The sequence below is a fragment of the Anopheles darlingi genome, chromosome 2 (assembly GCF_943734745.1).
Source record: "Anopheles darlingi chromosome 2, idAnoDarlMG_H_01, whole genome shotgun sequence".
NCBI classification, from domain to species: domain Eukaryota; kingdom Metazoa; phylum Arthropoda; class Insecta; order Diptera; family Culicidae; genus Anopheles; species Anopheles darlingi.
This window is the reverse complement of record NC_064874.1, coordinates 79813557-79838556: the sequence shown is the minus strand read 5'-3', so window position 1 is coordinate 79838556 and position 25000 is coordinate 79813557. Positions and strand designations below refer to the sequence as shown.

At 51.2% G+C, this 25000-nt stretch overlaps 4 protein-coding genes and 1 long non-coding RNA gene across 57 annotated transcripts in view; 4 read left to right on the top strand and 1 right to left on the bottom strand.

The window, feature by feature from the left end:
• Positions 1-10127, top strand: part of LOC125948988 (titin) — a 14366-nt gene extending 4239 nt beyond the window's left edge. The window contains exons 5-13 of one of the 50 annotated variants that reach the window (XM_049675622.1): positions 38-697; positions 959-1105; positions 1802-1888; positions 2237-2517; positions 2953-3367; positions 3716-3909; positions 3997-4288; positions 5246-5301; positions 5389-10126. In XM_049675622.1, coding sequence (XP_049531579.1) covers positions 38-697; positions 959-1105; positions 1802-1888; positions 2237-2517; positions 2953-3367; positions 3716-3909; positions 3997-4288; positions 5246-5301; positions 5389-9834 — 6578 coding nt within the window. In that variant the 3' untranslated portion in view covers positions 9835-10126. Of the gene's footprint in view, positions 1-37; positions 1106-1504; positions 2053-2124; positions 3368-3561 lie in introns of all 50 variants that reach the window. The other 49 variants (XM_049675623.1, XM_049675612.1, XM_049675621.1 and 46 more) reach the window with 49 other exon arrangements.
• On the bottom strand, positions 1011-3520 carry LOC125948992 (uncharacterized). Of its 2 annotated transcripts, none has more exons than XR_007468628.1 (4): positions 3395-3520; positions 2228-2350; positions 1802-1879; positions 1011-1105 (listed from the first exon to the last, which is right to left on the bottom strand). It is a non-coding gene; the product is annotated as an uncharacterized LOC125948992 (long non-coding RNA). The 2 variants fall into 2 exon arrangements; XR_007468629.1 differs by having other exon boundaries at positions 1802-1888; positions 2237-2350.
• A 1275-nt stretch (positions 10128-11402) lies between the features above and the next one.
• Positions 11403-12305, top strand: LOC125948991 (trypsin-1-like). Its single transcript, XM_049675628.1, has one exon. It carries the CDS (start codon positions 11438-11440, stop codon positions 12290-12292), a length of 855 nt encoding a protein of 284 aa, XP_049531585.1. The 5' UTR covers positions 11403-11437; the 3' UTR covers positions 12293-12305.
• Positions 12306-12961: 656 nt separating this feature from the next.
• The window catches only part of LOC125951511 (kelch-like protein 17), a 19477-nt gene continuing 7438 nt past the window's right edge, over positions 12962-25000 (top strand). Inside the window, exons 1-2 of one of the 3 annotated variants that reach the window (XM_049680388.1) lie at positions 12962-13187; positions 22290-23261. In XM_049680388.1, the coding sequence (XP_049536345.1) occupies positions 23236-23261 (26 nt within the window). In that variant the 5' untranslated portion in view covers positions 12962-13187; positions 22290-23235. Of the gene's footprint in view, positions 13295-15829; positions 15970-22289; positions 23262-25000 lie in introns of those variants that run through there. The other 2 variants (XM_049680386.1, XM_049680389.1) reach the window with 2 other exon arrangements.
• LOC125951512 (nucleosome assembly protein 1-like 1) lies at positions 19788-20873 on the top strand. The gene has a single exon (XM_049680390.1). It carries the CDS (start codon positions 19788-19790, stop codon positions 20871-20873), a length of 1086 nt encoding a protein of 361 aa, XP_049536347.1.

The following is a 25000-nucleotide window of genomic DNA, read 5'->3' as shown; positions in this document are numbered from 1 at the left end:
CGGAAGCCATCCTAAACAGTTGTTTGTTTACTTTTAGAAAATTTCACATCTGAGCTCAATGAAGAATCATCGACGATTCGAAGGGGAACGTGGACTAAGGAAGACGCTGAGCAGCATCAGACGAACCGCAGGGAGTCCTACACAATTGAGCACAGCAGCACAGAGAACGATGTGTCCGGGCGCCGACTGACATGGACAAAGGATGACTTCGAAGCTGTTGATATTAGCAAAATTAAGGGCGAACGCCCCAAGCCGATCCGTCACGAAGACAACCTTAAACCAGAAGGTCAATTCTACGCACCGGAGCGCCAGGGTTACACGCCAGGAGAGCGTGTAAGACCGATCAAACATGATGATAATTTACGGCCCGAAGGAGCATTCTCAGCACCGGAAAAGCCAGAATATCGGTCTGGAGAAAGACCTAAGCCAGTTAGACCGCAAGATAACCTCAAACCAGAAGGTGAATTCGAACGACCTCAAAAACCATCAGTTGGCAAACCAGAACGGTCACAGCCTGTGCGCCATGACGACAACCTGCGTCCGGAAGGAGACTTCGAGCGTCCAGAGAAGTCGCCATTCAGACCAGCCGAGCGTCCTAAGCAAGTTCGTCCCGATGATAATCTGCGCCCAGAAGGAGACTTCGAGCGTCCAGAGAAGTCATCTTTCAGACCTGCTGAACGACCGAAGCAAATCAAACCTGAGGATAATCTGCGTCCGGAAGGCGACTTCCAAACTCCTGAGCGCCCAGAATATCGATCAGGAGAGCGCCCTAAGCCAATTCGTCCCGACGATAATCTGCGTCCAGAAGGAGACTTCGAGCGTCCAGAGAAGTCACCATTCAGACCGGCCGAGCGACCGAAGCAGGTTCGTCCAGAAGATAATCTGCGCCCTGAAGGAGAATTCACATCGCCAGAAAAGCCTCAATACAGACCTGCTGAGCGACCGAAGCAAATCAAACCTGAGGATAATCTGCGTCCGGAAGGCGACTTCCAGACTCCTCAGCGCCCAGAATATCGATCAGGAGAGCGACCGAAGCCAATTCGCCATGACGACAATCTACGTCCGGAAGGAGACTTCGAGCGTCCAGAGAAGTCGCCATTCAGACCTGCTGAGCGTTCGAAGCAGGTTCGTCCCGATGATAATCTGCGTCCGGAAGGAGACTTCGAGCGTCCAGAGAAGTCACCTTTCAGACCTGCTGAGCGACCGAAGCAGGTTCGTCCAGAGGATAATCTGCGTCCGGAAGGAGACTTTGACAAGCCTCAGAGGCCAGAATATCGATCAGCTGAGCGGCCGAAACAAGTGCGACCTCAGGATAATCTCAAACCAGAGGGAGATTTCGAAAGACCACAACCTACAGTCGTTGGAAAAGCTGAACGAGCTCAAATCATTCGTCATGAAGATAACCTCTACATGGAAGGAAACTTTGAGCGCACTGAGAAAACTGTCTTTATTGCTGGAGAGCGGCCGAAGCCAATTCGTCCCGACGATAATCTGCGTCCAGAAGGAGATTTCGAACGTCCAGAGAAGTCACCATTCAGACCTGCAGAGCGACCGAAGCAGGTTCGTCCAGAGGATAATCTGCGCCCTGAAGGAGAATTCACATCGCCAGAAAAGCCTCAATACAGACCTGCTGAGCGACCGAAGCAAATCAAACCTGAGGATAATCTGCGTCCGGAAGGCGACTTCCAGTCTCCTGAGCGCCCAGAATATCGATCAGGAGAGCGGCCGAAGCCAATTCGTCCCGATGATAATCTGCGCCCAGAAGGTGACTTCGAGCGTCCAGAGAAGTCACCATTCAGACCTGCTGAGCGTCCGAAGCAGGTTCGTCCCGATGATAATCTGCGTCCGGAAGGAGACTTCGAGCGTCCAGAGAAGTCACCTTTCAGACCTGCTGAGCGACCGAAGCAGGTTCGTCCAGAGGATAATCTGCGTCCGGAAGGAGACTTTGATAAGCCTCAGAGGCCAGAATATCGATCAGCTGAGCGGCCGAAACAAGTGCGACCTCAGGATAATCTCAAACCAGAGGGAGATTTCGAAAGACCACAACCTACAGTCGTTGGAAAAGCTGAACGAGCTCAAATCATTCGTCATGAAGATAACCTCTACATGGAAGGAAACTTCGAGCGCACTGAGAAAACTGTCTTTATTGCTGGAGAGCGGCCGAAGCCAATTCGTCCCGACGATAATCTGCGTCCAGAAGGGGACTTCGAGCGTCCAGAGAAGTCACCATTCAGACCTGCCGAGCGACCGAAGCAGGTTCGCCCAGAGGATAATCTGCGCCCTGAAGGAGAATTCACATCGCCAGAAAAGCCTCAATACAGACCTGCTGAGCGACCGAAGCAAATCAAACCTGAGGATAATCTGCGTCCGGAAGGCGACTTCCAAACTCCTGAGCGCCCAGAATATCGATCAGGAGAGCGACCGAAGCCAATTCGCCATGACGATAATCTACGTCCGGAAGGAGACTTCGAGCGTCCAGAGAAGTCGCCATTCAGACCTGCTGAGCGTCCGAAGCAGGTTCGTCCCGACGATAATCTGCGTCCGGAAGGAGACTTCGAGCGTCCAGAGAAGTCACCTTTCAGACCTGCTGAGCGACCAAAGCAGGTTCGTCCAGAGGATAATCTGCGCCCTGAAGGAGAATTCACATCGCCAGAAAAGCCTCAATACAGACCTGCTGAGCGACCGAAGCAAATCAAACCTGAGGATAATCTGCGTCCGGAAGGCGACTTCCAAACTCCCGAGCGCCCAGAATATCGATCAGGAGAGCGACCGAAGCCAATTCGCCATGACGATAATCTACGTCCGGAAGGAGACTTCGAGCGTCCAGAGAAGTCGCCATTCAGACCTGCTGAGCGTCCGAAGCAGGTTCGTCCCGACGATAATCTGCGTCCGGAAGGAGACTTCGAGCGTCCAGAGAAGTCACCTTTCAGACCTGCTGAGCGACCGAAGCAGGTTCGTCCAGAGGATAATCTGCGTCCGGAAGGAGACTTTGACAAGCCTCAGAAGCCAGAATATCGATCAGCTGAGCGGCCGAAACAAGTGCGACCTCAGGATAATCTCAAACCAGAGGGAGATTTCGAAAGACCACAACCTACAGTCGTTGGAAAAGCTGAACGAGCTCAAATCATTCGTCATGAAGATAACCTTTACATGGAAGGAAACTTTGAGCGCACTGAGAAAACTGTCTTTATTGCTGGAGAGCGGCCGAAGCCAATTCGTCCCGACGATAATCTGCGTCCAGAAGGTGACTTCGAGCGTCCAGAGAAGTCACCATTCAGACCTGCCGAGCGACCGAAGCAGGTTCGCCCAGAGGATAATCTGCGCCCTGAAGGAGAATTCACATCGCCAGAAAAGCCTCAATACAGACCTGCTGAGCGGCCGAAGCAAATCAAACCTGAGGATAATCTGCGTCCGGAAGGCGACTTCCAGACTCCTGAGCGCCCAGAATATCGATCAGGAGAGCGACCGAAGCCAATTCGTCCCGACGATAATCTACGTCCGGAAGGAGACTTCGAGCGCCCAGAGAAGTCGCCATTCAGATCTGCTGAGCGTCCGAAGCAGGTTCGTCCCGACGATAATCTGCGTCCAGAAGGAGATTTCGAACGTCCAGAGAAGTCACCATTCAGACCTGCTGAGCGACCGAAGCAGGTTCGTCCAGAGGATAATCTGCGTCCTGAAGGAGAATTCACATCGCCAGAAAAGCCTCAATACAGACCTGCTGAGCGACCGAAGCAAATCAAACCTGAGGATAATCTGCGTCCGGAAGGCGACTTCCAAACTCCCGAGCGCCCAGAATATCGATCAGGAGAGCGACCGAAGCCAATTCGCCATGACGATAATCTACGTCCGGAAGGAGACTTCGATCGTCCAGAGAAGTCGCCATTCAGACCTGCTGGGCGTCCGAAGCAGGTTCGTCCCGACGATAATCTGCGTCCGGAAGGAGATTTCGAGCGTCCAGAGAAGTCACCTTTCAGACCTGCTGAGCGACCGAAGCAGGTTCGTCCAGAGGATAATCTGCGTCCGGAAGGAGACTTTGACAAGCCTCAGAAGCCAGAATATCGATCAGCTGAGCGGCCGAAACAAGTGCGACCTCAGGATAATCTCAAACCTGAGGGAGATTTCGAAAGACCACAACCTACAGTCGTTGGAAAAGCTGAACGAGCTCAAATCATTCGTCATGAAGATAACCTTTACATGGAAGGAAACTTTGAGCGCACTGAGAAAACTGTCTTTATTGCTGGAGAGCGGCCGAAGCCAATTCGTCCCGACGATAATCTGCGTCCAGAAGGTGACTTCGAGCGTCCAGAGAAGTCACCATTCAGACCTGCTGAGCGACCGAAGCAGGTTCGTCCAGAGGATAATCTGCGCCCTGAAGGAGAATTCACATCGCCAGAAAAGCCTCAATACAGACCTGCTGAGCGACCGAAGCAAATCAAACCTGAGGATAATCTGCGTCCAGAAGGCGACTTCCAGACTCCTGAGCGCCCAGAATATCGATCAGGAGAGCGACCGAAGCCAATTCGTCCCGACGATAATCTACGTCCGGAAGGAGACTTCGAGCGCCCAGAGAAGTCGCCATTCAGACCTGCTGAGCGTCCGAAGCAGGTTCGTCCCGACGATAATCTGCGTCCAGAAGGAGATTTCGAGCGTCCAGAGAAGTCACCATTCAGACCTGCCGAGCGACCGAAGCAGGTTCGCCCAGAGGATAATCTGCGCCCTGAAGGAGAATTCACATCGCCAGAAAAGCCTCAATACAGACCTGCTGAGCGACCGAAGCAAATCAAACCTGAGGATAATCTGCGTCCGGAAGGCGACTTCCAGACTCCTGAGCGCCCAGAATATCGATCAGGAGAGCGACCGAAGCCAATTCGTCCCGACGATAATCTACGTCCGGAAGGAGACTTCGAGCGCCCAGAGAAGTCGCCATTCAGACCTGCTGAGCGTCCGAAGCAGGTTCGTCCCGACGATAATCTGCGTCCAGAAGGAGATTTCGAACGTCCAGAGAAGTCACCATTCAGACCTGCAGAGCGACCGAAGCAGGTTCGTCCAGAGGATAATCTGCGTCCTGAAGGAGAATTCACATCGCCAGAAAAGCCTCAATACAGACCTGCTGAGCGACCGAAGCAAATCAAACCTGAGGATAATCTGCGTCCGGAAGGCGACTTCCAAACTCCTGAGCGCCCAGAATATCGATCAGGAGAGCGACCGAAGCCAATTCGCCATGACGATAATCTACGTCCGGAAGGAGACTTCGAGCGTCCAGAGAAGTCGCCATTCAGACCTGCTGAGCGTCCGAAGCAGGTTCGTCCGGATGATAATCTGCGTCCGGAAGGAGACTTCGAGCGTCCAGAGAAGTCACCTTTCAGACCTGCTGAGCGACCGAAGCAGGTTCGTCCAGAGGATAATCTGCGTCCGGAAGGAGACTTTGACAAGCCTCAGAAGCCAGAATATCGATCAGCTGAGCGGCCGAAACAAGTGCGACCTCAGGATAATCTCAAACCAGAGGGAGATTTCGAAAGACCACAACCTACAGTCGTTGGAAAAGCTGAACGAGCTCAAATCATTCGTCATGAAGATAACCTCTACATGGAAGGAAACTTTGAGCGTACTGAGAAAACTGTCTTTATTGCTGGAGAGCGGCCGAAGCCAATTCGTCCCGACGATAATCTGCGTCCAGAAGGAGACTTCGAGCGTCCAGAGAAGTCACCATTCAGACCTGCTGAGCGACCGAAGCAGGTTCGTCCAGAGGATAATCTGCGCCCTGAAGGAGAATTCACATCGCCAGAAAAGCCTCAATACAGACCTGCTGAGCGGCCGAAGCAAATCAAACCTGAGGATAATCTGCGTCCGGAAGGCGACTTCCAGACTCCTGAACGCCCAGAATATCGATCAGGAGAGCGACCGAAGCCAATTCGCCATGACGATAATCTACGTCCGGAAGGAGACTTCGAGCGTCCAGAGAAGTCGCCATTCAGACCTGCTGAGCGTCCGAAGCAGGTTCGTCCCGACGATAATCTGCGTCCGGAAGGAGACTTCGAGCGTCCAGAGAAGTCACCTTTCAGACCTGCTGAGCGACCGAAGCAGGTTCGTCCAGAGGATAATCTGCGTCCGGAAGGAGACTTTGACAAGCCTCAGAAGCCAGAATATCGATCAGCTGAGCGGCCGAAACAAGTGCGACCTCAGGATAATCTCAAACCAGAGGGAGATTTCGAAAGACCACAACCTACAGTCGTTGGAAAAGCTGAACGAGCTCAAATCATTCGTCATGAAGATAACCTCTACATGGAAGGAAACTTTGAGCGTACTGAGAAAACTGTCTTTATTGCTGGAGAGCGGCCGAAGCCAATTCGTCCCGACGATAATCTGCGTCCAGAAGGAGACTTCGAGCGTCCAGAGAAGTCACCTTTCAGACCTGCTGAGCGACCGAAGCAGGTTCGTCCAGAGGATAATCTGCGTCCTGAAGGAGAATTCACATCGCCAGAAAAGCCTCAATACAGACCTGCTGAGCGACCGAAGCAAATCAAACCTGAGGATAATCTGCGTTCGGAAGGAAAATTCCAGGCTCCCGAGCGTCCAGAATACCGTACAGGCGAGCGGCCTAAACCAATTCGCCCCGATGATAATCTGCGTCCAGAAGGGGACTTTGAACGTCCCGAAAAGTCTCCCTTTAAACCTGCTGAGCGACCGAAGCAGATTAAGCCTGAGGACAATTTGAAAACAGAAGGAGAATTTTCAACACCGCAGAAACCTCAATTCAAACCAGCTGAAAGACCGAAGCAAATTAAGCCACAAGATAACTTGAAGCCTGAGGGAGATTTCGATCGGCCTAAGCCTGTCGAAAGTATCGGAAAGGGAGATCGGGCTCAAATTGTGAAACATGCGGATAATCTGCGCGTAGAGGGTACTTTTGAAAGGGTAGAGAAAACCGTTTATGTTTCAGGGGAGCGACCAAAACCCATTAAGCCGGACGATAACCTACGTCCAGAGGGAGAGTTTTCGACGCCCGAAAAGCAAACGTTCCGGCCTGCAGAACGACCAAAACAAATCAAACCACAGGACAATCTCCGACCAGAAGGTGATTTTGATCGGCCACAAAAGTCGGTTGCCGGACCAGGCGAGAGGCCGAAGCCGATCAAACATGATGACAACCTGCGTCCCGAAGGTACTTTCGAAAGACCGGAAAAGGCTCAATTTAAACCTGCAGAACGACCGAAGCAAATTCGTCCTGAAGATAATCTGCGCACCGAAGGTGAATTCGAGAAGCCACAGAAATCACAGTTCCAGCCAGCGGAGCGTCCAAAACAGGTGAAGCCACAGGACAATCTTCAAATTGAGGGCGATTATAATTCTTTCAAGGAGTACACTGAACAGAAACAACGCAAGGAAGCGATACTGAAGGAGGTACATGAACCAACCATTGCCGATGGAGCCGTGCTCGTGACAACACAAACGGTTACCACCATTTTAAAGGGAGACAAGAAACAACCAACCGGAAGACAGACTACTACTACTGAGGTACAGGATCAATCCAATCATTCTGAGGAAAGCTTCGCTCACAGTCGTAACGAGAACATCCAGCACCATCGAAGTGAGCACATCACTAGCTCCAACGCCCTGACTAGGGCACAACACGTTGAATCTAGTGTCAACGAACATGATCGCCTCACGCAACGATCCACAACGAACCAAACCCAATCGATTCATGACGTTTCGGGCCGAAATATTGCCGAATCGAAGACCAACCACAGCCACCGACAGATGGTCAATGGATCGACGGTTGTGAGCGGAGTTTCTCAAGAACAGCGTACACAGCACAGCGTACAGTCATCGTCGTCCAGTTCCAAGATCCATCACACAAGCTCCTCGATGCAGCAACAACAGTCCACAATCAGTGACACGCAGCATCTTCACGGTACTCACTCGCAGCATCTTAACGTCCAGCATGGCGAACCCACCGTTCAGCGTCATTCACGAGAACAAGTAACTGGTTCCCAGACGTCCTCAACCAGCAGTAAGGTGGTTGTAGATGGAAAAGTTATCACAGATAAGTCAGCATCCAACAGACACGCTACCGAGAAACTGGCTGTCGATGGTGTCGTAGTAACGGACAAGAGCTTCACAGAGCGACAGCAAAGTGGTTTTGATGGAATGGACAGCATCCAACAGGCACATTACACCAGCGGTCAAACTGTGCACGATTCCAGTGCTACTAACATCGGAAGTAGCTCGACGAAGCGCGCGCAAAATCAGGCCATTCGATCTACAACAAACAACATTACCAACCTGGAAGGTACCAATGGCGTTCACAAGGGATCCCAGCGCAATGGAACCGCTCATAGCCAAGCGTCCACGGTCGACCATGCTACGGAAACTCAGGTTAAGAAACTGGTCGGTGGTAAATGGGTTACGAAGACGATCAAGACTGAGAGTAAAGCAAGCAACCAGCAGCAGCACCAACAGCAAGGAAAGGTGCACGATGTTTCATCTCATCGTCAACAGGGAGTGCTTACCGGTCAGATATCGGTAGCTGAACAGAACAAACTAAATCAACAACATAGCTCGATTGGTACCTCGTCCGATCAGCATACTCGCAGCTCCGCACACCACATATCGGTAGCGGAACAAAACAAATTGAACCAGCAGCACAGTTCGATCGGTACCTCTTCGGAAGTGCATGCTCATAGCAGCTCGTCGACTTCTAGCTCTTCGGTTGTGAAATCACATTCAAGCAGTAAGATGGTTAGCGAAAAGGTAGTTCAACGTGGAACTACCGAGAGCGTAGTTTCGGCGGCCGGATCACCCTCGGGTCGTACCGGAGCTCGCGGAGGATCCAGCATCGTACTGGGAGAATCCACCGTTGACAGCGCTTCATCGCGACGCGCGGCACAGCAGCAATCATCTACCACCACGAAACTAATCGGCGGTAAACTCGTGCAAGTTGCCTCGTCTAACGATACCAGCAACAACACGTCCAGCACGGCGGGTAAGTCATCCGGCGTGACATCTACATCCAGCACATCCAGCAACGTTCATCATTCCGCAACCAACGATCAATCATCGACCTCGACGAAGAGTTCCTCGTCGAGCGTGATGAAGTCGAGCAAGGTTGAATCCAGCAGCACGGCCGCTTCATCCACTACAAGTGGCCAACAGCAGCACCATCGCAAGAACACGTTCGCCTCCACGGAGAACGTTAATAATGCCATTCTGTGCCGACCAGCGCAGGGACCGGTGGCGACAACGACCGGTATCGCGCTGCATGCCACGAACGGCAGTGCCAGCAGCATGAGCGTCTCCGGATACAACCAGCGCAAGAGCATCTCGAACCTCAACGATAGCGCCATGTACGCGACGACGAACCGGACCAGCTACAGCTCGTTGCATCGACGCGGAAAGGAATCGACCGAGGCAAGAATGCAGAACTACGTGAAAGCCGTCGAGACGGATACCATCGTTGGTCGGACGGTTAGAGGACAAGCCTGCCCTCCACCATCGCTGGCAGGGCTCGGTCTGGGCAGTAGCACTATCGGTACCAGCCACGGCATGAAAGGTAGCAGCAACACCAGCACATCGGTAACCACGAGCAGTTCGACGGCGTCGAACAATCAGAAGACTCTTCGCGATTACCATACCGCTATGAACGTCTCGCGAAGCTCCACGAAAGCCAACGCTTCCAGCATTTCGTTTGGCGATGATAAGTTCCATGGATCGAGCTCCTACAAGGTGCAGTACATCCAGCAACACGAAGGACGTTGCCCCGCGGCCGTACACGACAATCTGAAGCTGTCCAAAGTCACCAAGCAACACACGTACTACGTCCGGGACCAGAAGTAGATGACGAAGACGAATGGAATGGCCGTAGATGGGTCGTCTCTAATCGCATTTTATCTTTTCATACCCATTTACATCTACATCGCATATGTTTATGTCCCAGTGTTTAGCTATAATGTTATCCAAATTGCAACGACTAATTGCTACAACGAAAAAATGCTCGTGAGAAAGACTTATTATTGAGGACATGTTTATTTGATTTTTACAACCATACTATTCGCAATCATTAACGGTTTAGGAGTATCAAAACGCAATACATTTTATATCTTACGCTTTTTTTTAAATAAAGATTTGTAACAAATCAACATTCAAATGAGTACATATTAATAGAATGCATATGATCCTTGAAAGAAACCTATCAGACAAAAGTATGTATTTATTTTACAAATTATATTAAACTTTCTACCCTCAAAGAACTTACAAAAAAATAATTTCAAATAGTTTAGAAGAACTCTATCTGACCAATTTTTCCCAAAAGCATTAATGGCCGTTCCGGTGTAATATGCACATTTGCTGCAGGGAGGTTCTCTGAACCGGCCCCTCACATGCCGAAACTGGAACAAGGGGAATCTCAAATATCATTCCAATCGGTAGCGTTGCAATAACAAAGCAGTGCCAGAGCAATACGTACATGGAAAATCACGCTGAGCGCGTTTCTCACACAGGGAAGGGGAAAATTCAATTTCCTCCCGATGACGACGCCACTGAGGAGTGCCAAGGGGAGCGTATCACAAATAACGATGGTAACCGATGACGTAGCAAATGATGGCGACAGCAAGTCGTCACATTCGGTTCCGGTATGATGCTGCTGTAAGTATTGGGAACCATACGGAACCGAATGGAGCACCCGAATAACCACCGGACATTTCGCGCATGCGTGGTACGGTCAGGGAGAATCTCTCTAGACACCACCCTGTGTCGTGATGTTTAGCGTATGGCAATTGATAAGTAACCGAAAAACGAGACCAAAGGTAGAGTACTGAAATCATGAAAAACCTTTTAAATCGATCAAATTTGCAAATATTTGCGAATAAATCAAATAGTACAACTATTTACTCTTCGGTTCTGCTTTCTAGCTTTCGTGTACTAGAATACGTTGTAGCACGATTTTATTTTGTTCACATGCATCCTGCAAACCAAACAAGTTGTCACAACAAATAGTACTTACCAATCGACCATGAACGCACTTCAACTAATACGTCAAATGATTTTATGACCTGCATAACGCCATTTATCGATGCTCGTGGCGTTGGAAATTCCAAACGCTAATCTTCACCTGTAAGGAAGTCATTCTCACAGGTACCATATACGCGGCCTGTGGTAATTCAAGATCAAGCATTTAAGACTTCCCCCGACGGTGGCCACTTGAAATCAGAGGGATCGATTGTTGCACGTTAAACAACAACACACAAACACTCCATCTAAAGAGGCAGCCATTTTGGCTTTCGTTGAAGTGGGTTTTCGAAACAGGTGATCACTGCTGCTATCAATGAGCGACTATTGGCTAATCCTCGTGCATTGTTATCTGGCTGTCTCGCGACTGTCGGCTCTCCACTATATATAGCTAGTACCGGGGTTCTGCAAAAGCATACGAGTATCGGTCAAGATGTCGTTCAAGATTGCAACGGTTCTAGCGCTAGCAGCTTTCGTCTGCGTGGAAGCACGCACCGTCCAAGATCACGAGGATTCGTGGGACCGCAGGGCACAGGCGTTGCCCCGGCTACCCCGTCTGCCACAACTACCCCAGGGATCACGATATGTTTCGAAAGGAAACCGTATCGTAGGCGGATTCGCGATCGACATCTCCGATGCTCCGTATCAGGTATCCCTCCAGCATCGCGGTTCCCACAACTGCGGTGGCTCGATCATCTCCAACGGATGGGTTTTGACCGCTGCCCATTGCACCGCCGGTGCCTCTGCGTCGAATTTGGCTGTCCGTTACGGTTCATCGGAGCACGCGGCCGGTGGTAAGCTGGTACCGGTGGCTCGCATCATCAACCACCCGAAGTACAACGCCAACACCATCACCTACGACTTTGCGCTGCTGCAGCTGGAGCAGGAGGTAGTGTTCGGCGACAACGCACAGCCCGTCGATTTGCCCGAGCAGGATGATCCGGTTGAGGATACGACGCTGTGCAAGGTGTCCGGCTGGGGCAATACGCAGAACGTGAACGAATCGTCCAGGAAGCTGCGCGCTGCCTACGTACCCTCGGTCAACCAGGAAGAGTGCCATAAGGCTTACGCCAGCTTCGGCGGCATCTATCCGGATCAAATTTGCGCTGGATTCCGAAACGGGGGTAAGGACGCCTGTCAGGGCGATTCGGGTGGGCCGCTCGTGGCCAACGATCAGCTGATCGGTGTCGTTTCCTGGGGATACGGTTGCGCCGTACCCGGATACCCGGGTGTGTACGCCCGTGTTGCCTCGGCCCGCGACTGGATCCGTGAGAACTCGGGAGTATAACGAACCAACGACGAAGTTGTGGAATGTCCTCACCTCCTCCAGGTACCGGACATACGCTAAATAAACGCAAGCAAACAGCAAGAAAAAAGTCAAAGCGTGTTAAATATTTTATGAAGAATGACCAACGAACTCCAGCAACTTCTCAATCAACCGAAAAGCGGCAACCGCATACAAGCATAAAAGCACATGGACCCAACTCTCCACGAACTCAGCAGACGGCACCAACACTGGCAAGCGTCCGTTTAGCACGTTGCCTAATCCGAACTGGTGTACTCGGTGTCGTCGAAGTGCGTGCGCACACTCCCGCGCTGATGATGATGTTGTGCGAGATCAAGATGCTGTTAGTCGCGAAACGGTGCTGCGAATGATTGGGGATGGTGCTGCTGCCGTCGTGATAGTCCTCCTCGCTGTCGGTGGTTGTATGCTGGTAGTTCATTCAGTCCCTTGCAAGCACCTGACGCGTTCGGCCGCGCGCACAGGTTCCCCCATTCGACCACGGGTTGCCACCGCTGCGGAACATCACGGGAAGAAACACCGGCGATGAAACGTTTGCTCATCATCATCATCGAGAAAAAGTAACGCGTGATCGCAGCGTGCGTTGACTGCAAAGGTGCACCAGTGCTTCACAGTGCTCGAAGAAAGTAACGAGAAAAAGTGAGTGAAAGGGAAAGAGAGAGAGAGAGAGAAGATGACTAGCGCTACTTCGATTGTCGTGGAAAAGAGTAAGTGAAGTGCGTGCGTGCCCAGCGTGCATTGTGAGTGCTAGAAATCAGGCTGCTCCGTACGGTGGAGACGCCCAGTTTTTCGTGGAAAGCGCATCGGAACCACAAGCCGACCACCAACAGCAGCATCGGCAGCAGCAGCAGCAGCAGCAGCAACGGCAAGGACTAGAGGGGTAGGTGGCACGGTGTTTACCTTCACGTGCAGGCAAACCTTTCGCGTGCTTCCGTGTTGGTGTGTCAAAACGTCAATCATCTCGTCGCAAGAGGGTTTTCGGGGACGGTAAGCACCTTTTCCACCCATCCACTCCCACTTAGCACACCAACAGCAGCAGTAGTAGTACCTGCTGATGGTTCGACCCCGTCGCCACCAACACAATGTCAGCGCGCGTTTACGCGAATGTATAAGTGGGGGTCTCGGTTTCACCGTTCACTCACCGTCGCTCTTGCTCGCTCGCTCCAACTAACGGCTCGAAAGGAAAAATGACGTTACTGTTGTCAACGATAACGATTGCCCCGTAACCCCCAACCCGCCCCACGCAACATGCTGCGGTCGTGGGGAAGGGAGAGAGCGTACACTTCCTCATTGCTGTGCTGAGGGGATGAACGAACTCTTGTGCAAACTAGCGATGCGATGCGAGAACGAGCATTAGTGGTAGTGGTGATGGTGATTCCTCACAGTGAGTACTTCCCCATAGACTGACTACTCCTATCGCCCGGTCTCCCATGGCTATCACTCACCCTCGAAACCCGAAGCCGAAAGGATTCAGAATCAATTTTCCACCCTGTTCCCCGGGCACCCGCTCCCTGTTCCTTCACACCAACACCACCATGGAAAAGAGGAACGGAAAGAAAGCATTGGCCAAAGAGCTAGGCAAGAACCAACCATTACCTTCGCCTCGCTTTGCCATGCGCTTGCCTCGACCGTCACGAGGTTAGGCTAGGCGGTAAAGTAAACTTTGCCTTTGCTCGAGCACAGTACAATGACCCCCCCACGGTACCGGTCATTTCGGGCTCCGGCAAGATGTCGACCGAGGGAGCAGGATACCGAAAAGTTTGCCTTTCCCGCTCCCGGGAAAGGAGTGGGGAATATTTATTTTTCCCGCGGAAAGCGGCCGAGGAGGGTACAACAACAGCAGCAGCAGCAGCAGCAGCAGCAGCGAAGACAAGAACAGCATTGCAAACAGCAGTTCGTAGCGAACCAAAAAAAAACATTCTTCTTCTGTTTCGCTCACTCCGCGTCACGATGAGATAATCGCACCACGCACGAAACGGACCACGCGGGGTTTTTTTGTCGAGATCAAAACCCGGCGGATTCGTAGTAGCAGCAACAGCGTCACGGCAACTGAGGTGAGGAGATTGGATCTGACCTAGCGATTGGTGGTGGTGCGTCTTGTGTGAGGAGGAGAAGGGGGAGGCCAACAAACAACAAACGATATGAAGATGGATCAGCCCGAACCGGCGCACTCGTGGAGCAGCATCCGACGTTCCCTCGCGTCGCCAACGCGCCATCGTACGGATATGCATCGAAGGTTTGGCGGGCCGGTTAATAGCATTTTTATCACCGGGACCGCACCATCCCCACCACCACCACCACCACCACCGAAGCGTGTACGAGTTCACTCGTGACGTACGGTGCTCGCGTGCTCACGCGTGGCCACACCAGTGCGCACGTTGTTTGCGGAGGAAAATGAAGATGCAAAAAAAATATCGAACGCACAGAACATGAAACGCCGTCCAAGCTTGCTACCGAGTCGGAACCATGGTCCGGGCTTATCGAATGACGCGACCAGCGTCCTGGCTTGGGTTTGGATTTTAATGTCGATTCGCATGAGGTAATCATAATGAAGTGTACGTTCGGGGATTCTTCGTTTCTCCCTTTAATGTTTCAAGTGCTGGAACGCGCGAACAAAGACGGAACCAACAGCCGAGAAGGTGCAGCATCGGGGCACAAGATGTGTTTCATTTAATTACTCCCCGCACTATTCCATTCCATGGTTTGTGTACAGAGAGGAAACATAAACTCTTATGCCACTTCAAATGGAGGCGCCCGTGTTTGGTTCCATTTTGAAAATGGTGCATTCTGTGCCAATATTACAGCTCGATATTTTACCTGATGCGTCGTAACATAACCGCAATCGCAGTCAACATTACGCTCTGCAATCGGACTGTAATATGTGCATTTTCCATGGAAATGCTAATTCCAATGCCCACTTCCCGTGCATTCTTTGGTTGGCTTTTCACTGGTTTTTTTTCCTACCGTCGTCGGTCTCGTGCATTTTCCTCATTGTCTCATTGTTTCCATTGCTGCCACGCTTCCTGGAACAGCATGGCACAGCTGCCTGAAGAACAACAACCCCGCAATGCAATGCGGAGTGTTCGCGGTGCCTGCGCGCACCGAAGTACCAACCGAGCATATCGAACGGTCGCGTCAACGTTGTTAGTGTTGGTGCGACATAATTCACCCGAGCAGCGTGTACTGACAAATGTGGGGGGAAAGCATTGTGGGCGGGTGGAATATGTGCCCTGCCGAAATCTCCAACGCGAACACCACACGAACGCGTCGTCGTCGTCGTCGTCAGGTGGCGTTTGGTTGGCGAGCCCACTGGCGGTCACGACCAACCACGACCAGGACGATGACAGTTGACAGTGAAACGTTCTCGGAAGTGGACGACGGATCGTCCGAAAAAAGGGTCGTCGCTGTGGCCGAAAATCCAGAAATCGATTGTCGTGCTCGCGCTTCTTGGTGTAAAAAAAATCGGCATCGAGATCGGAGGAACATACCGTTCACGTTACCAAGTTTGTTGGATCCGTGATCCGGGTATGCAAACTGCGCCGAGCAATCGTGTGCCCGGTGGTGTGGTGTGATTAGGGTCGTCTGCTGCTCTACCTGCTGCTCGGTCGTCGATTATCATCCGATGATTGTCCAGATTGTCCAGCGGTCCAGAGTAATTACATGTAAGTGGCTTCGGGAAATGGTGACCAACTAATGGTGTCTGGAGTGCTTCCCCCCACCCCACTGGGGGGTGAATAAACTCTCGACAATAGAATGGTCGGTTCTGGACGCTGGTAGTTAATGATTTGTAGCATGAAATGTGATATCTTTCTAGCGACCGCAAAAACGGGGAATCTAAAATTGAATTCACATTTCACATATAGTTTGCTACCACGAGGGGGTCGATGACCGGAGGTAATAGGAAAGATTGTCATGCTATCATATCGGCCACCGTTGGCTTCTCATACTGGCCGTCAGCCTTTGCTCTCTGATCCCAAAGCGTCGCAGCGGTGAAGGTGTGATAAATGAGTGCGTTAATTCAATTAACAACGGTCGCTGGGACTGGAAAAGCGCGTATCGCGTACCCTCGACCGTATCGCTTTGCGGCAGACCGTGACCGGCTGAAAGGTGCCGCCGGCACACCGTGGGGGGGCCATATTTTGTAAAACAAAAATCCGTACCTCATTGCAGTTAATCCCGCGTGTAGTTTTCACGGGAAAGTTACGTCGTCAGCTAGTTCACTATAACCCCAGAGTGTCTAATACGGCGACGTTTAGAGATAGAAACATATCCAAAGGTTCTTGAATACGTTACATGTAAAAACTCCCCGGCTTAAAGTCTACTAATTTATTCAATCTACTTCAATCACACGAAGCGCACGATTAGCGTGCCTTCAATTTGAATTTAGTATCATTTTTCAAACATTAAAACATAAGCTCCTCACCCTGCCCTGGAGAACAGCTCGAGTGGGAACGGTAAGCGTGTAAAGCTGGCAAACATTACGCCCTTTCCCGGGTCACGCACCACCAATGAAAGTTTCATTAATTTCCCTAGCGCCGCTCGTGCACGGACCGGGAATGCCACAGGAAATGCCTTCTGTCGCCCAAGAGAGAGAGCGACCGCCCTGATTATGCAAAAATGCAAAACGCGTTTCACCACTTTGCGCTTCCATGTCGCATCGTAAGGATACAGGCAGGGATTTCGGTTCCTTGGAAAACAAGCACCGCACTCGACGACCAGGGCCCAAAGGTAACGTCGAGCAAATGCTGAAGAGCTATGCTTTCCATCATCCGGTTCCATTACCGGGCTATGTAAGGGCGGGTATGAGTTCATTCAAAACATGGTACGGGCACTCTGGAGTCGCTTTTACTTCGCTGCACTTATTCGGTGCATGGAGCACCTTTCAACAACATGCAGTCATGCGAACGCTTGTTGCATATACTATGCAACGATGCGAATGCAAGCGCAGTCAGGTGTACCCCTTCTAGGGGTAGCTGGTCTTATTTCTCTCGTATTAATTAATTGAATCGCTCCCATGTATGGGGCCCGATGTTGGCTACTAACATTTTATCAATCAAATTTCTCGGAATAATAAAGCCAACACCAACTTGCCAGACTCTTACCGAGTCTCTACACGGGCGCGAGAAAGCTGAAAATGAGATGAGAATGAAAAAGGCGAGAATGTCAAATCCCATACATTTGTGACAGCCTACTTGTATCTTTACATTTCCATTTGTATGGGATTTGACATTCTCAACTTTTTCATTCTCATCTCATTTTCAGCTTTCTCGCGCCCGTGTAGATGAAGTGTTAAAGATGTAATCTACACCAGCACCAGGCCTCTCAAGGCTACCGGACCGGTTAATAAAACCGATCAATCCCTCAGCTGTTCGGCATCTGTTCGCAGCCACGGGGGTCCAATTCCAGGAATCGAGATAACTTATTACCACCAACACCTCGGCAAACGGTACAACCCGCTCGCCGTTGCTCCTTTAGTGGAGCAACCCTTATAACACGCGGCCAGCAAAGGCTTCAGGTCGTCCATCGTCGGTGCTCCTCTTAGGGCAGAAATCGATACCAAATTGACCCTCCCACCGATCGTGTAGGCGCACGTGTGCGTGTGCGTGTGTGTGTGTGTGTGTGGCCGTAAGGATGGAGAGTTTGTTTTCCTCCGAAAATAAAAGGGCTCGCATGGTTGGCCACTGTGGCCCCGGGTTTTGTTGCTAACCCGAAAGGAAATTCCGCCCCCCCATCGCCTCCTTTTTGCAGGCTACACGTACACCAGGAGCTTCCTGTCCGAGGTTACGAGACTTTCGTCCCAACATATTATCCGACCCGACGTAGCAAGTCCCTCGAGGGGCTCACATTACGACCATGCTCATTACTCCATGAACGATGTAAATACAGTCCATCCGTACTTCTAGATAGGATAGCAACCTGAAAGAAAAGGATGGGAAGAAAGAAAAGGGCCGTCGCCGCTTCCCTTCTGTTTGTCGTGCTCCGCACGGTCTATTACATAAGTTGGTGCAGCTTCGTCAGCCACTACCACGAGTCCACGAGGCTACTGCGGCACACGTTCCGAGCGTGCCGGCGATGACGTAGCTGGCGAGCCGAGAATGAAAGTGAAAGCGTAGAACAAGGTGAAAATCGCGTCTCCTCGAGCCTTTCCCTGTCTGTAAAGACATGGTTGCTGCTGTTGCTGCTGGTGTTCGTGAGCTTAAGCAGCAGAAAGGGATACCTTGGCACGGAAATAGACGCGGTCGGTCGGTCGGTCGGTCGATCTGGCCCTTGATACACCGTTGATACACCGTTTTATCCGTCGCGACATCAGCCGTGCCGCTCGATTGGCATTGTCGTGGTTCGCCCGGTCCGGGGAAAGTTTCAAGCTGCTGCTGCTGCTGCTACTCCACGCAGACACTATTATCAAAAGCGATGCTCTTCCTTATCGTTCTTCACCATCCTTCCAACTGCCGTCGTCACTTTCGAGGTCATATGTGGAGTGGAGTTATCGCATCGCCCAGTAACCGGGAACAGAGCGAGGTAAAACCTCGGTTACGCAATGCCGCGTGGAAACCCTCCCACCCTCGTACTCTTCCTGTCCCCCTCCAACTCCACCAAACAAGGCCCCCCCCCCCCCCCCGGGAAGGGTGGTCGTAAAATTTCGGGACTAAATTCGGCAACATTGACCTAGATTTTGAAGGATACGCCGTGGTGTTCCAGGCCCCCCCCCCCTTTTTTTTTGTTGTCCCACTTCACCCCGGAAAGATCCCGGGGGTTTCGCGTTGGGACGCGACTGTTTGTTTAATACGATAAACCGTCAACCCCCGCCCCCAACGTTTCGCAAACGCATGATATCATGCAACAGGAACACTACGGGGACGATCAGGACGCACAAGGCTTGAATGTTAACAAACTGTGTCGCGAGTTAGGGCGAAGTTTGGTTAACGTTTCCCGCTCCCGTAACCGATGCGCTGCGCACATTGGTATTCCAGTGTTGAGCATTGGGGCGGCCGGCAGCGACGACGGTACCATCATAAACCATAAGTATCCCCCCGCGGAGAAAGAGGGAACCAACATGTTGCGTAGCCAACAAGGTATCATCAATTTATAATGTGTTGTTGGCTCGCCTGTTGTTTGGAGAGCAACCGCGTGACCTCTAGCGATACCAAACCGTGAGGTGGATGCTTCCTTTTGGAAAGGAAATCAATTTCTTTGCTGTAAAAATGATTCTTTTTCTCGGTATATTTTTTTTTTGAGGAAATAAAATTGAATAACAAAATTGCTACTCTAGCACAGTTCTTGGAACCTGTTTCCATATGGCAACCTTTGATTTAGAGAGCGTTTTTGTTGTTCAGATCGTTTCTCAGGGAAACGACTGAATCGCAGTTACCTAGTTAGCAGTAGGACCGGAGCGAATCCTTTCAGTTCGTCTGCTCTTCAGTTGCAAGCTAGGTGAGACGTGTAGTAGAACAGCGCTGGAACACAGTTTACTGAAGGCAACATGGACTCCCCAACCTCCGAGCCGGTGCCCGCCGCAGTGACCGATTCCGCGGTAAAGGATACGCTGGACGAGCAAATGGCAAGCGTCGAGCAGCGTATCAAACGGCTCGTGCACGAGTCACAGAGCTCCGGTACCGGTACCGGCACCGCCGCCCCTCCACCGACCATCGGTGCAAAGGTACAGGCGCTGCGCAAAGTCCAACGGCAGATCGTCGAGAAGGAGGTGAAACTGTATCTGACGACCCACGCCATGGAAGTGGAGTTTCAGTCCGAGTTTCGCGAATGTTACGACGCGCTCGCCCAAATTGTAAGTGGAACCGCCGAGTCGCAGCGCCTGCTGGTCCTGGAGCCGGAGCCCACGGCGAGCGACCGGGCCGACCAGGCGCTGGGTGTGGCCGGCTTTTGGCTCACCGTGCTGAAGGCCAGCATGCTGGACCATCTGATCGAGGAAGCGGACGAGCAGGCGCTGCAGAAACTCAAGGACATTCGGTGCGAGCTGAAGCCAGAACCGACGCCCGGTTTCGTGCTGGAGTTTCACTTTGAACCGAACGCTTTTTTCACGAATGAGCTGCTCACGAAGGAGTACTTCCTGCGCTGCGCACCGGATCCCCTGAAACCGTCCATGTTCAATGGGTTCGAAATATTCCACTGCGTTGGCTGCAGAATCGATTGGCGGGAGGGCCAAAATCTGATCGAACAAAGCGAATCGGACCGGGAGGATGCGGCCGGTGCTTCGTTCTTTAGCTTTTTTGAGCCGGAACGGTGCGCCCCCGATGACACGGATCCGGATATTGCCGTCGCGTTACTGGAGTGTGATTTCCAGTACGGTTACTACATTCGCGAGAAGATCATACCACGGGCGGTGTCACTGTTTCTCAGGGAGATCGACAACGCGAAGGAAACGTGCGACAACTGTGCCTGCCAGCGGTGCATGTACAAGCATTTCTTCGGGTCGGCACTGGACTGTTCGACACCGGAGTGCCAAGAGGAGAAGCCCGATCAGATGGGACGCTCGAACTCGCAGGAAACGGTGGTGCAGCAAGATGTACAGGGCCCGGCGATTGACGGGCAGAAGAATGAACACTAAAGGAGATGGTGTGTGTATGTGCGCTTCGGTCCGATTTTCTTTTTAATGGAAATTTGTCGTTCAGTTTTCTACCTAGTACCTGGCAGAAGGTGATTTAGATGCTCAAATATAGCGGAGATACGAGTATTTCTGAGTCAGTTGTCTGTCGTGGTTACTCCACTAAACTTTTAATGTTTGTCATCTTTAAAAATGCCTTAAATCTACTTACGATTTTAACGTTCATCCTACCGAATTGAAAACAATTCGAGCGCAAAGTTTACAAACAAATCCAACGAAGCATAACCGCCAGCAGCAGTTTGCACCGGAAGTTCTCACGACGAGTGGAACGACGAGCGTTGTGATTGTCTGGATTGTGAGGAACGCCGCGCCCCCGGCACGCCATTCGCCAACAGGGGTGCACCCGATGCGCTCATTGTCTGCTGCACACACACACACACACACACACACACAGCTGGTCTGAACCCGAATGTAGGCCATTATGCCAAACCCTTCTTTGCGGCACCAAGCGAGCAAAGTGCATAATCGCATTTGTGGCCACATGTTTTTGAGAAATACTCGTGCTACGGCAATCGGCAGCATTTCGTCGTTGAAGCCATAAAGAACCGGCCACCGGTCATGGATTGCGGGAAGAGAATTGTCCGGGTTGAGGAGGAGTTGCTCGCTTCGGGCGTGGGCAATTAAGGTAAAGGCCACAGTGAAGACTCGCGCATTCTATCGGCATTAAGTGTATGGGTATGATTAGGTGTAATACATCAAATTGCCCTCTGGTCGTGCGTAATTTGCTTAAAGAACTTGTCCCTACCGAAGGGTTCATTTGCTTGAACAGCCATGGCCGAACGCGGTAAACACTCGCAATGATTTTTCTCTTGGCCCAGTGGATCCTTTTCGCGTTCGATGTTTAGTGTTCCATCCTCCGTAGGCAGTACCTTCGCATCCAACTGAAGCAGCTGATATCAGCACGACAATCTGGTCAACACTTTCACTTGCAAGCTTATCGGCAATGCCAAGAATATGTAATTTCTGTGATCATGAACCCATCCAATGGAACGCGGGCGAAAAGGAGCATGGTTTCAACGAAACTCACCATCGTTCTGCCTCGTTTGGCCGAGAAAAGACGGCTGAATAATTTATCAGCTGTGTAGCCTCGTGCTGTCGTACTTCCCCGCACAAACACATACGGCCTAGCGTACGCTTATGGAGCAACACATTTTAATGAACTGCTTCAACGCCCATCAACCGACCCATGTAATCTCGCCCGGAAAAACCGGCCAGTTAATCAAACCGGCCGCAATCGTGGCCTCACGTCCCAAAATATGCCCATCCATGACGCGCTCGTGCGTCCGCGCACGACCGTACCGTTTTATATTTATTGTTCTTTTATGCTTGTCTTGTGTTTTATTTTCTCTCTATCGGCAGAATCCATCATACGGCATATCATCATCCGGCCTTCCGCGACCGGCCCCTCCCCATTCCAACACCTACAAACGTCTAACGCGGACAAGTAGTTGAATTGTGGGTGCTCCAACCGGCAGATTACGTCAGCAGACGACCAGTGCGTTGAAGTGTGGTGTGTTGAAACGCGGGATCTCGATAAATCAAGTTTTCGTTCTCGACGCGCGCGTAAAAGGCGATCAATCGGCCATCGGTCAGTGGTGCCATTGAGGGCCAAGTCAGTCAGCCAGCCAGCCAGTGCGTGTTAGTGTGTGCTCGCGATCTTTAGCGTGCAAAAGTGGATCAGTCGTGCGTACCGCCAACCACGTCGGATTCATGTGCGTCCCTTAATAGCTGCGCCAGGTTGATCCGATGCTCGCGCGCCACAACGAGTGCACCGGAACCGGAACCAGTGATCGTAGAACTAGACCGCCACCGCCACCGCCCGCAAGCGCCTGCACCAGCACACCACCCAGCAGCATCATCGTCACCTGCAGCAGCACCTTCAGCACCGCAGCATAAGATCGCCATCGCACAACTCGCATCGCTTGCTTCGATTAATTCGCAGCAACAACAAGTGATTACTACAACGACGGCAACAGCAGCCACCAGCGCCACCACCGCCGACACAGCCGCACTTACCGATCTCACCGATCTAGCAGGCGAGCCAGCGTGTAACGACGATAGCAAGGATAACGACGTACCGGACGAAGCATCTGAAGGTGCCGGTTGCTGTTCCTACGTTGACACGCCGAAACCGTGCCACTCTGCGGTTCTTTCCGGTTCCGGTGGTTCAATACGTGCTTCCGCATCCACGTCAAGCTCGACCGCCTCCTCAACGACGCTAGTGGCGCCGCGTAGAATATGCACGCTCAAAGTGAAAATCTTTCTCATCAAGCATCTCTCTAAGCTGGTAGCGTGCAACAAAAAGATGTTCCTGCCCGTCAAGTCTAGCACGTAAGTACGCGACAAAAACCCTCTTATCTTGGTCCCGCCTCACAAGTATCCATGTCTAGACACGGTTGTTAAGTGCATTATTCATGCTGGTGAAGCAGATGAGAATTCCCCCTTCAAATGAGGGGAACTTCAAAGCACATCGATGGCACGCTGGTTTGATCTCGATGTCTCAATGACTGTCGATCGGTGTGTGGCTCGGGGCAAAGCTTTGCACTTCTAGATAAATTGCAGTTAAACTACATAAATAATGTTTCTATGAATGTCGTGAATCCGTCGCGCTTGAAGACGCTTAGCCTTAGATTAAGCCATGCTCTGCAAAACCGCTAAGTACGAATAGGACATCTTGATAATCTGAAGATAAAACATTTCTTTTACCATTTAACCATTTGTGCCTCGAAACTGGTGTCCTGTAGCAATTAAATACCTGTAGAAATGTGTTAAGTTTCAATGTAATCCGCAAAACGTTCCCTACCTCCAAGTCTACATCATACATTGATCTACAAAGGATGGAATGGATTAGAATTCAAGTCATTTTTCGGAAAACCTTCAACTGAAGTTTACCTGTGCATGAAGAAAACAGCAGCCTGGCCTGTCGCTTTATCAAATGTGAAGTAGTCACTCATACCGAGATATTCGATTAACTTGCTGGACTATGAGAAGTACAAGGAATGCTTTAATGGCATCGAATCAACTAACCACCCGGACGACATGCCATGTACCTCATGATAAATATCGTTTCCGACATAGCAAAAGTTCAACACTTGCAACGCCATGATCAGCAGGTACAGCCAAGCGGAGATCAGAGCGGCCGTCGAGGCTCCCGTGGCTTGTAGCAGCGTCGTGCAGATGATGATCACCGAGGCACACACTTGTACGAAGACGGATTCCTGAAATATGTTGTGTGCCTCATCGATGAATCTAATGAGAAGAAGAATGCATTACGAGCATTACAGATCCACCCGTTACCCATGGGTCAACGCTATCGCTACCTCAGTATGTCCTTGTGCAAGATTACACATTCAACAATCTGCGAATAGGCACGGCCATGCACTTTCGAGTGTCGCTCCACTTCCTCTTTATTCGCATCCCATTCGCTATCACTTACGAACGCCATCATGGTGCCACCGGCTTGAAATGCGTCGCTTTTACCTACCTAAATGTGGAGACATTTAAGAGCTTTCATTGTTCGCTGCCACACCCCACCATGACTAGCTCACCTGTTTCAGCATACAGCCCAGCCGACCGAACTGTCCCCTGGCGTGCAATATCAGACCGGAAAACATCGTATCCGTGGAGAAGTTGTAAGTAGCGCTGAAGAAGATTCCTACCGATTGATACAGGTATAACAGCGTGTACGTCAACCGTGACTCGTGAATGTTGAAGGGAAACCAGGCTGGAAGCGGCAACCGACGATGGTTTACGAACGCAGGCACTACCATAAACATGAAGACGCACGCGTAAGCGACGAACGTCAAGAAGATCATCAACCAGAACACGTCGCTCATCGATCGAAGCACGGGTCTAGAGCAATGTAAAACGCAGAACACCGTTAAAGTTATCCGCCAAATCGTAACACTCTCAAGTAGTTCGAGTGTTACGGAGACGGTTATCATAATACTCGAATTCATCTGGCTTCTTCGGATGATATAGGGCACAGTTCAGCTTGCGGAGGCACTGCTGAATTCGGGGGATGTTGTTGTTGAACCTCTCCAGCTTGTAGATCAGCGTTAGTTGCGTCA

Bases quoted from the DNA above. Each gene is read 5' to 3' on its own strand.
- LOC125948991 (XM_049675628.1), top strand. From the start codon at position 11,438: ATGTCGTTCAAGATTGCAACGGTTCTAGCGCTAGCAGCTTTCGTCTGC.
- LOC125951512 (XM_049680390.1), top strand. From the start codon at position 19,788: ATGGACTCCCCAACCTCCGAGCCGGTGCCCGCCGCAGTGACCGATTCC.